Below are 12,438 nucleotides of genomic sequence, written 5' to 3'. Positions count from 1 at the left end.
CTTCTTTTTATTGACCTTTTTATGGTTTCATCAAAATGTCATAACTGGTGACAGACTCCTATTTGGTCTGCTTAAACCTATCCCTCTTTTACATTTCAGATTTGCCTCAATCCAATCAACAAACGGGGGATAAAGGCCGTGCCCTACTTTTTTCTTTTCTCATAATTTGGGTTCAGGGCTTGACATTTATGCTGCCTTCACATGATCTCTGAATTATCGTAAATATGAGTGCCCTATATAGGTAAAGATGCGCACAAACACCCTCCCATTTTGACTGGAATGTGATGAGCTCGTAATCATAAAATATTAATAAACTAAGTGCAATGTTGTCAGAAAAACAGATTTTTCAATACTGAAATGTCTGAAACTCTTCCAATACTCCTTTCCCACATAATAGATAGACGATACCAGCTGCACAGTCTCATTCTCTCATCTCTCTGACAGGGAGTTGACACACAAACCTGCCTCCCCTCACACACTCAATTCATTTGCTCCAGATGAATATTACTGGTATTACAGGGCTTGAACGTCAGTGTAGGATTGTGCACATTGAGCATCATTTCACTCATTCCTGCAGATTTTGTGCTCAGTGCTGAATAGAGTTCTTTTTTTGTACTGCTTATTGCGCTTTAACAGTCAAATACACGCAAAATGTCAAAATGCCGTTCTTGGCGAGGATTCACGTTATGCTTTAAGAAAAACCATGTGCAAATTCATAAGTCAACACCATTGCTGAGTATTTTCAAATGTATTAATAAGCCAGGTTATTTCCTTGTAGTGACGTCAAAAATAATTATGTCCGTATCTGACTCAGAGTATTCCAAATGTTACGTCAGTTGTGATTTTAAATAAAGCTTGCACCGTGTCAGCGGGCGATTCATGGCTCATATGATCCCTCATGCAGTTCCAGATACAGAGTTTTGACTGAACCTCTTCTACTTCTGCTGCATGAGAAGAGAGAACACATCTTAAAAGAGTCTATGTTTGTGATATATGTCCTTATTTCATGCAAAACGCTAGCTCGCTCTGTCTGAATGCATTTAAATCTGCTCTAAGTTTGTGTTTTTGTCACCCATCACACATGCGCATTTCAATGAGCCGACAGACAGAAAGCAGGTTAATGCGTTCACACGCTGCGCAAAATCGGGGGTAAAAAGCAAAAATCGAGGGTAAAAAGCTACCTGTCCCGACCGGTTTATGCGTACGCCGCTTATGACCTAGGTTATAGTGTTTACATGACCATAATCATTGTCGACTTATTAGGCTTAAGAACGTGCATGTAAATGTGCCCAATGTGTGATCATCAACAACTGGATCTATCAGCTGATGCCAGTGGAGGCTGTGCTAATTTACATATATTCATAGAAGCATATACTTAGAACATACTAAATGAGGCAAGGATATAGGAAAAAAACCTTTAAATATGTCATTTTGGTGATCAATAATTTTACCCCTTAAAACTCATCTTTGACTACAGGTTTCAAATACTTCACTGACAACAGTAGTCCAGCCCGGAAATTGTCATTTAAAAGTTGTTGTAGCAGCCCTCAACAGATGTTGATGTTGACATGTTGTGTTTTGGCCTGAAGCTCCACCCTCCACCTATTGACCAATCACAAAGTAAGCAGTGTTTAGGCATTCGGGTTGCCAGCTTTGCTCTAGTTAGCAAAGATACAGCTACAGACGTTCCTGCTGGATCCTGCAGCCTATCTGGCAACCTCGAGTCAGGGGTCCGAAGAGGGGATACACTGCTCTAAAGTCATTTGAAAGTGATTGCAGTACCAGTTTTGGCCACAATCTTACATACACGGCCTTTAAGTAAATGTAAGCGGTTGTGAAAGAAAATGCATTCAAAACAGTATAATGGTTCCACACATCAGGTCTTAAAGTGACAGCAGCCTAATATACCTGCTTCTATATACAGATTATATTAAAAATACCTATACAGCAATTTTTTCCCCCTATGGTATCGATGTCAAACTTGTGGCTATTGAAAATGTTGAGTGGCAAGTAACTTTGGAAACCATTAGCCACAGTGGCTGGTGAGCAAAAAAGGTAATGTCAAGCCCTGTTTGGTTCACTCAGGTCTGTTCCTACTAACATTTCAATCAATCATCTGATGCACATACTGTGTACATACATGTTCTTACATTGTACTTATACTGAAAACATACCTGCACGTAATAGCTGTAAGTAATTTATGTTAAAAAAAATGTCTCTTGACCCTTCCCTTACACCTTACCCCACCCTTAAACCTACCCATACCTTACACCTTACACCACCCTAAAACCTACCCATACCTTACACCTTACCCGACACCTTACCCCACCCTAAAACCTACCCATACCTTACACCTTACCCGACACCTTACCCCACCCTAAAACCTACCCATACCTTACACCTTACCCCACCCTTAACCTGTTCCTAACCGAACCCGTATCCCAGCTCAATAGCAGTTTTGCAATACAAAATAAACACAATAAATACACTTTAAAAATAATTGCTTGGTTTATAGTAGTTAGACACCTAATATAACTGTGACCAAAAAGTATAATTCATAGCTCTTACTCCATTAAATAAAACCTAAAAAGAATTAGCACAACATAAAAACGAATAATTCCCTTTAACATGTACATGTTAAAAACATGTACATGTTTCTTAATAAAAAAGGAATTCAGCAGGTTCACTGTTCACTGAGAGAGAGAGAGAGAGAGAGAGAGAGAGAGAGAGAGAGAGAGAGAGAGAGAGAGAGAGAGAGAGAGAGAGAGAGAGAGAGAGAGAGAGAAATCAACTACAAAATTAACCAATGCAGCTGTACATAGACTTACTTATTGACCATATGATACCATTCCTTCATTCTAGACAGCAGAAATGGCTATTAAAAGAAGGGTAAATCCCTGCAATCTAATGCAATTCTTGCATCGCAGGAACTTTCCCCAGGTACTAGAGACTCTGGGGTGGTACTCTGCATGTTTCGACCCCGGGAACCAGGGTTCAAATGAAGTTCCGGGTAAATATTTACCCCTTAAATGCCCTGCGTGAGGTAGTACTTTTTACTACCGTTAAGTTCGGCGCTGAACCTGCAGATTGGTTGAGTTCACACAGAATTTTGATTGGTCAACCACTATTTTTAAAAGTCTGTTGTGGTGCGTCCAGTAGATTCCTGCAATCGTTTGGGTACCCGCATAAAAGCAGCTAAAACAGGTGGATTGTGACATTCCTAAAATGTACGGGCAGATAATTAACTCCTTGCGGGTGGGTAGTAGCGAGGATGAAAAATGATGAAATGCAATATTTCTATGTCTAAATTACCGTTACACATGCGCAGTACTGATATGACATTTGACCCAACACGTCACCACCACAGCGACAGTGCAACTTTTGTTGATGCTTCTTTTAGCGTGTGATGTTTGTGTGATTTAACGCTAAATTTAACACCGAATATTAACGGGTCTGGGCAGGTGTGGATTTAATTTTGATATCATCACAGGTGACGGGTTGGATCATAAGTTGGGTTGGTGGCGGCAAATTGTTCTTGCCTAGGCTCTTAGGCTGTTTTTCCTTCTTTTTCTAAGGTCCTGCTGTGAAAATGCTGCAATTGTCATATCGTCAAGCAATCATGAGGTCATCAGATGGCACATGTTTTAGTGATGTGCTGTTACTCTGTGGGAGTCAGTCAAGGCAAAGCAGTATAGCGATGACAACCTATTCTATATGTATCCCATTAATGCCTCATTTCATGTCCACAACTACGAGGTATGACGATATTGTTAACATATGAAATGGTGCTATATGGCGGTTCCAGAGAGGTGAGGGCACAAAGGACAGATTGAAAGCATTTATAGTAATCCGCTCTGATCTTTTTTCCCCCAGTATTGTGGTTTATGATTCACAGCGGTGTGCGAGCAGAAGCGCCCGGACCAGACAAATCAGCATCACCTTCCAGCATGGTGCTTGTGCTCATCTGAATTGCAAAAGAACCACATCGCCTGCTCTCTGGACACGTGTGGGGAGAAATATCATTGAAACGTAAAAAATTCTAGAGCTGTGATTGCGCAAAGGATATCTAAAGGCATTAAAAATGACCTTTTAAATGTTAGAGAGGCCATATCATGCCCTTCTACAAAGTCTTGGTTTTGTTTTTGAGGCCTACTCAAATAGGTTTTAGTTTAGAAACTTTTGTCATAACATCCAAAAAAAAAAAAAAAAAAGTTAAATGCTAAAAGCATAATAGGTCCTCTTTCAGTTCTTGTTGACAACTAATAAACAAAACGGCTTTATAGGAAACGGCTGTTCTAGCTGTGTTTAATGCGTTTTAATTCCTGTTCTTGATTCTGATTGGTCATAATAGCTGTGGTTTATTCTTGATAAAACACGGATATGACCAATTCACACAACAGTTCTCTGTATCACTGCACAACATCCTTTGCAACCACTCTTAGCAACGTACACATGTTTGTTCTCATTGATATTGTTCATGAAGCTTGTATTATTGTGACAAAGTGTATTACCTGCATTCAGATTTACCATATTGCTTAAAGGGTTAGTTCACCCAAAAATTACATTTATGTCATTAATAACTCACCCTAATGTCGTTCCACACCCGTAAGACCTCCGTTCATCATCGGAACACAGTTTAAGGTATTTTATATTAGTCCAAGAGCTTTTCTGTTCCTTCAATGAAAGTGTAGACACACATGTCCAGAAAGGTAATAAAAACATCCTCAATGTAGTCCATATGTGACATCAGTTAGTTAATTAAAATCTCTTGAAGCAGCGAAAATACATTTTGGTCCAAAAATAACAAAAACTACGACTTTATTCATCATTGTCTTCTCTTCTGGGTTTGTTTTCAATCCTCAAATAAAGAGTCAAATGGTAATGAATGCTGAATAAAGTCGTAGTTTTTATTATTTTTGGACCAAAATGTATTTTCGATGCTTTGAGATTGTAACTAACCCACAGATGTCACATATGGACTACTTTGATGATATTTGTATTACCTTTCTGGTCCTTCTGGAAAGGGACAGTATACTGTGCATACGTTTTCAATGGAAAGACAGAATCTCTCAGACTAAATATAAAATATCTTAAACTGTGTTCCCCGGGTGTCTTACGGGTGTGGAACGACATTAGGGTGACATAAATTTCATTTTTGGGTAAACTAACCCCTTTAAGTGTCCTGACAGTGACAGTGCTCATTTGTCAGTTGAGTCTTGTTCCCGCATTAGTATTAGTCCGTTCAATATAAAAGTTTTTGCTATTGATTTACTCATTATAGCCCTATTCGGACGTGATTAGATTAACATGGGGACATGGGGGTAAAGTAATTTTATCTCAGGACGTCTGTAATATTAATGGTCAATTCGCAAAGGATAAGTCATCTCAGTAAAACTAGCAGAAGTGAGAGGAGTAACCCGCTTTACGCACCATGGTAACCTCCTTGTCGCCATGTGTGTATGACGTTGCTGTTATCACGAGAGCAAACACACAACATGAGCGCCAGTCTGAACTCCTTCTCAAAGTAAGGTCCAGTCTAACGCTTCTGATTGGATTATGTTGGTAATAGACACTTTTTTCCTAGAGCTAAAACAAGTGTTGTGCCACTAATAAGTGCGGAAAATACTGGAGGTTTACCACAGAGTTGTCCCAACATTTACAATGCAACCGAGTGCCTCCATGCTCGCAAAACGCGCTTTTTAAACTTTTAAAGTAGAAATGACTAAATTTTACCGTATATTTTTTACAGCGGGTCTATTCAAACGGGATTAGTATACCCGAGGTAATTTTTCCAGACCTTTTTACAGAAGGTAAAAGTCTGTAATCTTTACTGACATTGTCCGCAGTGATTACCAGGACGGGACACATTCGGACGGGACTAAAATCACAGAGAACCTCTGGTAATAATTACTTTACCCCCATGTCCCAATGTTAAACCAATCCCGTCCGAATCGGACAGTCTTTGCTGCCATCTAATGAAGCAATAATGTAACTTCTGTTGCTGTCACTAATTTATAGCAGCAAGTGGCTTTTGAGCCAAAGATGAACGAACAAGTTCAAACAAGACTATTACATTTAAGGGATCATCTTTTTCTTTCGGCTGTTCCCTTCAGGGGTCGCCACAGCAAATCATCTGCCTCCATCTAGTACAATCTTCTTCTCTCAGACTGACTACCTTTATATCCTTCTTTACTACATCCATAAACCTCCTCTTTGGTCTTCCTCTTGAAGATCAATGCCTGGCAGCTTTAACCCCAGCATCCTTTTACCAATATATTCACTCTCCCTCCTCTGAACATGTCCACACCATCTCAACCTGGCCTCTTTAACTTTGCTTCCAAAACATCTCACGTGTGCTGTCCCTCTGAAGTACTCGTTCCTGATCCTATCCATCCTCGTCACTCCCAAAGAGAACCTCAATATCTTCAGCTCTGCTACCTCTAGCTCTTCCTCCTGTCTTTTCCTCAGTGCAACTGTTTCCAAACCATACAACATCGCTAGTCTCACTACTGTCCTGTACACCTTTCCTTTCATTCTTGCTGGTACTCTTGTATCACACAACAGACCTGACACTTTTCTCCACCCATTCCAACCTGCCTGCACACGCTTCTTCACTTCTTTTCCACACTCCCCATTGCTCTGGACTGTTGACCCTAAGTACTTAAAATCCTGCACCTTCTTTACCTCTTCTCCCTGTAACCTCACGGTTCCACTTGGTTCCCTCTCATTCACACACATGTATTCTATCTTTCTGTGACTAACCTTCATTCCTCTTCTCTCCAGAGCAAACCTCCACCTCTCTAGACTTTCCTCCACCTGCTCTCTGCTCTCACTACAGATCACAATGTCATCCGCAAACTTCATAGTCCATGGAGATTCCTGTCTGACCTCATGTCATACTGTCCATCACCACCGCAAACAAGAAGGGGCTCAGAGCCGATCCTTGATGCAGTCCAACCTTCACTGTAAAGTCCTCTGTCTCACCTACGGCACACCTTACCACTGTCCTACTGCTCTCATACATATCCTGTACCACTCTAACATACTTCTCTGCAACTCCAGACCTCCCCATACAATACCAAAGCTCCTCTCTTGGCACTCTGTCATTTGCTTTCTCTAAGACACAATGCAGCTCTTTCTGACCCTCTCTGTACTTCTCCATTAAAATTCTCAGAGCAAATAATGCATCTGTAGTGCTCTTTCTTGGCATGAAACCATACTGCTGCTCACAAATGTCCACTTCTCCCCTTAGCCTTGCTTCCACTACTCTTTCCCAGAACTTCATTGTATGGCAAATCAACTTAATACCTCTGTAGTTTCCACAACTCGGCACATCTCCCTTGTTCTTAAAAATCGGCACCAAAACACTTCTCCATTCCTCAGGCATCCTCTCACTCTCTAAAACCTTGTTGAACAGCCTAGTTAAAAACTCTACTGCCGATCTCCTAGACACTTCCATACCTCCACTGGTATGTCATCAGGGCCAACTGCCTTTCCTCTCTTCATCCTCTTCAAAGCTCTCCTACATTTACCCTTACTAATACTTTCTACTATTACATTTAAGGGATAATAACATATTTATTGTAGACTTCTTTTTTTTTTAACTACATAAATAAGAATAACGGGGACATATTGAATTGAGATTAATGTTACAGCATACAAAACAATCGTCCAGACAAGATGGTCACAGCAATATTATAGTTTTTCCTCTGATTTCATCATGCATTTCAATGAAACGAGAGCGTGTCCGTTGTGATAACATGGACGTGTGCTGTTATAATGCGTTGCTATTGACGGCGGTCATTATAAGGAAATGCCACAGAATAGATTCTTGCTTAAAGTGCACAGAGCTGCCTGCTTTATTTGTTTTGTTGATTTTCTAATATAAATGTTTTCAGTGTGTGCATCAGTTCTTTTTGAACAATTTCATCTTATTTTAACAAAACCGTGATAATATTGATAAACATGATAATTTTTTTGCTACTATAATCATGACGTGAAATTTTCATACAGTCCCATCCCTAATTGATAAATATATTTTGTCTTTAATATTTGTATTATGTGGTAACCAGCGAATTTATAACAACTAAGGGGGTAACAATGTCCCTTAGCTGTTATAAATTTGCTGTAAACCACTGATTCATGCTTCTTGCTGTATTTTAAGTAGTCAGTACTCACTTTGTGCAGGTTGAGGGTGTATGGAGCAGGATCCCACGCCACCAGCGTTACATTCTTGTACAATGAGCTTGTGTTGAACTGGTGCTTGGGATTCGCCAGGATCTACACAGAAACCAGACAGTGTTACACAAAGAAGACCAACAAAAGAATGAAGAGAGACAAAATGAAGGTCCATCCAACTTGTTGACTTTGACTATATTTTTACTGTATTTTAATCAAATAAATGCAGCTTTGGAAAGCATTAGAGACTTTACACAAAAATGTTAAGAAAATGTAACTTTTCAAGGGTATTTTACAGCACATTTTCAATATGCAGATTTGTGAATATTTGAGAATGATCGGGGAAGGGTTTGATTATCAAAAAGGAATGCCTTAAATTCAGTCTTTTCCTAACAAAGGCTGTTGAATGACTTGAGAGGACTTAGCAGTACAGCACATTAATCATTTGAACCACTTACATTTAGGCTTTATGGAGCTTTTTTGTTACTTTAGAGCCTGACAGCTCATGGTCACAGCTTTTAAAACAGCCTTCAAAAGCCTCCCTTTGTCCTTCACTGAACAAGTGTTGTTTGAAATGGCACACAGGTGAGACAATTACCAAGTTTTCATTTTTGAGTGAACTTTTGAGACACTACTTGCAGTTCCCTTTATTCTCATTGATCTGTTCATTCATGAAAAATGTCATAGGACCCATTACATTCAATAACTTTTCTGGCAGCATGGTTTCTGTTTGTTTACCCGGTGAGCATGTGTCCACTAGGACATGATGACTCAGATCTCCCTAAAAAAACACACACAGCCGGAGGACGAGCCAGAGGGTGTTCAAATGAGACCTGCTTTAATTATGAGGCAGATTCAGTGAAAGTCACAGCACTACCGGTGTGAGCTGAAAACATCAAATGCTGCTCACCTGAGAGTTGATGATGCGTACGGTGGTTTTATTCCCAACGTCTCTTTCATAACCCTTGGTAGGAGCTGTATTAAATCGCAGCACTGCATCATGAGAATCTGGAATTACAAAAAAGAAAAGAAAAGAAAAAAAAGAATGGCGCTTTAATAACATGGTGCCTCCAACTGTTTAAAAGAACAATGAATGAACAACAAAGGCATTTCACTTCTGCACATCATCAGATAATACAAACCAATATGTCCTAAGAGAAAAAGAAAGGCCGCTAACTACTATTATGTGGAAAACAAGTCAATTTATTTCTGAATGAAAGGCTTTTTAAGCAAAAAGACAGAGAACGCATCAAGAACATCATGTACAAGAGTGCACTGGTATTGTGATGGAGCAGTGGTCAGATCAATAAGAGTGCGAAGCGCTGGTAAACATGTTCCTCACACTGCTCAAGCCTGTAATCTGTTGTTAGGAACTGTGCAAGCAGCTTGTTTAACAGAGCACAAAGTCAGAAGCCATTTATTACTGGGTTCACCTCAGGGGCTTTTTTATTGATTGGATATCCTTCAATTTAATCTGCCGTGTGATTGAGTGACTTTAAAGGTCATATTAAGTTCACTCCAAAATATGAGACCTGCCCTCCAATTGTGGCTTTCAAAATGTCATTCGGATTTCCGCTTATTCAAACGGGGTGCATAACATTCAGTTTTGAGACGGGTGAGAATCAGTGGTGTTTGTAACGAAATTACAATTTTCAGGAAAAATGACATTCTGCAAAAACTAAACTTTTCTTGTGTTCCCAGCAGCGGTTTGTAAATCAGATTATATATAGTGCTGTCAAATCGATTAGATAATACATGTATGTGTACAGTGTTCATTATTATTTTTTTTAATGTACAATCATATTGATTCTAAGATAATGTCCTGTTTTCTGTTTTTGAGTGGCTGCCCTCAGAGTGACTGCTTTGCTATCTGGCTGTAGGACACAAAGGAGGAAGGCAACCTCAGTTTCTAAAGTGATAAAGGTCTTACATTCCCAATCATCTCTGACCCCTTGTTTATACCATAACGTGACTTTTCCCCCCCTCTTAATTATATATTTAACTGTAATTATATACTTACTTAAATATTTTTGTGGTGACTGTTTTGAAGGTATATGCATGTAGCAGATTATATTCAGTATGTACATTTAGCATGTTTTTAATTTAATGTATGATGTTTCCTATGTATATTGTGAGATTTGTTACTCTGTGTTGTTACTACAGTCCCTGACAAAAGTCTTGTCGCTTATCTATTTTCTAGAAATACCTGATATTAACCTGACTTTTAATTAATTCATTGGTGTTAGAAATAGCTCATATGAAAAGCTAAAACCCTCCCAAATGATGTTTAATGCACTGAAATAAATAATTTTCACAGAAGAAATATTTATCATTTAATCAAGACAGAAAAGTCAAATTTTGGCAAGACAAAAGTTTTGTCGCCTATACAGAAATTGAACAAATTTACTGCAAATACAAAAATATGTCAGCAAATTAAGTTGTGGTGCTGTGAGATCCAAATTTAATATCTTGAATGACTTCCATGAGCTTGAAGGACTGCATCCATGCGGTTTGGCAAGGATTCATACAATTTATTGATGAAGTCATCAGGAATAGCTAAGAAAGCAGTCTTGCATGCCTCCCAGAGTTCATCAATATTCTTTGGTTTCGTCTTCCATGCGTCCTCTTTCATCCTACCCCACATATGCTCAATGATGTTCATGTCTGGTGACTGGGCTGGCCAATCCTGGAGCATCTTGATCTTCTTCGCCTTGAGGAACTTTGATGTGGAGATGGAAGTATGCGATGGAGCACCTTCCTGCTGCAGAATGTGGCCTCTTTTATGGTTGGGAATATAAGAGGTAGCTAAGATTTCTTGGTATTTTAGACTATTGATGTTGCCTTCCACCCTGCAGATCTCTCGCACACCCCCATACTGGATGTAACCCCAGACCATGATTTTTCCGCCACCAAACTTCACTGTTTTCTGGGTGAATCTTGAATTCATTCTGGCTCCAGTAGGTCTCCTGCAATATTTGCGGTGACTGTGGTGTAATTCAACAGAAGATTCATCTGAAAAATCCACCTTCTGCCACTTTTCCTGCGTCCATCCTTTTAGCAGGCTGTGGGCCTTGGCAAATGCCACACGGTTTTTCAATTGTCTTTTGTTTAGTGCTGGCCATTTCGAGACAGAATCCGACAAACTGTTCTGGTTGACACAGGGACTTCAGGTGACCAGGTCTCGTGGAGCTCTGCTGCAGTGGAAAATGGGCTGGCCTTGGATTTTCGAGCCAACAAACGGTCCTCTCGAGCAGTTGTCTTGTGGGGTCTGCCTGACATGGGCTTGTCAAAAACGTCTCCAGTCTCTTCAAATCTTTTTTTTATCCTCTGTACTTGACGCTGAGAGTCATTGAAGGTGTCTGCCACATCAGCAGTGGATCTGGTCTTCAGCCTCTTGATAATCAAAACTTTAGTCTCAGGGTGAATCTTAGGCATGTTTGCAGAGGTCTAGTTGCAGTTGATGTGAAGGTCTAGTGTACTGGGGTTCTTTTTATACACACTTGAGACCTAATTGATCCATTATTAGTCACAGGTGAAGCTCATATGACAAGGTGACAACACTTATGCAAAATCATTTGCAAAAATTGACTCAATGGGCTTTACAAAGCTGTGAATATTAGAATACTTTTTGAAAGTTTAGTTTTTCACTGAAACATTATCACAAAAGCTGGTGGGATTAAAATGAGCCATTTCTTGTCAAATGTAAAAAAATCTTGATTAGAAATATATTTCAGCGGCACTTTAGGTCAATTTGTACACAAGCGACAAGACTTTTGTCAGGGACTGTACATGACCTCGTAAATTGCCCCAAAGGGGAAATTTACTACATTTACTACTGTAATATTTATTACACAGCATTGAGGAACACTTGATTCTGATTGGTCAAATTAGATTCCCCGATAACAACAGTTATCAAAACTGATAACACCGGCTCATCTGGGTAACTGTCACTGAAGTTGTTGCTAGGAGCATTTTTTTTTTTTTTTTTTGGTGGAAGTTTTGCGATTGACAAGATAATACAATATGAAAACTCAAATTAATATTTTGTGTGCAATTTTTTAAGTATGTCACCTGGGTATCCCAGACTGGCTCTTTCATGCAATTGCAGCTGCTGCCATTTTGCAATAATTGTTTTGTACATGGTAATGGATTATAAGATAACAAACAGGTAAGTTATTAAACCAGTTTAATCTCGAAATCAATCTCTCTTTATCCCTATAATTATTTATGTGGTGAAATATTGTGCAATAGTTTGTATGA

At 39.4% G+C, this 12,438-nt stretch overlaps 1 protein-coding gene across 3 annotated transcripts in view; it reads right to left on the bottom strand.

Annotated features, from left to right (window-relative positions):
• Positions 1 to 12,438, bottom strand: part of st6gal2a (ST6 beta-galactosamide alpha-2,6-sialyltranferase 2a) — a 97,509-nt gene that overhangs the window by 14,218 nt on the left and 70,853 nt on the right. For all 3 annotated transcript variants that reach the window (XM_067443439.1, XM_067443440.1, XM_067443441.1), the window contains exons 3-4: positions 9,089 to 9,186; positions 8,179 to 8,280 (exon numbers count right to left, since the gene is read on the bottom strand). In XM_067443439.1, coding sequence (XP_067299540.1) covers positions 8,179 to 8,280; positions 9,089 to 9,186 — 200 coding nt within the window. The remainder of the gene's footprint in view (positions 1 to 8,178; positions 8,281 to 9,088; positions 9,187 to 12,438) is intronic.

Source organism: Pseudorasbora parva, chromosome 5, assembly GCF_024679245.1.
Source record: "Pseudorasbora parva isolate DD20220531a chromosome 5, ASM2467924v1, whole genome shotgun sequence".
Taxonomy (NCBI): Eukaryota; Metazoa; Chordata; class Actinopteri; order Cypriniformes; family Gobionidae; genus Pseudorasbora; species Pseudorasbora parva.
This window is presented reverse-complemented; position numbering and strand designations above follow the sequence as displayed.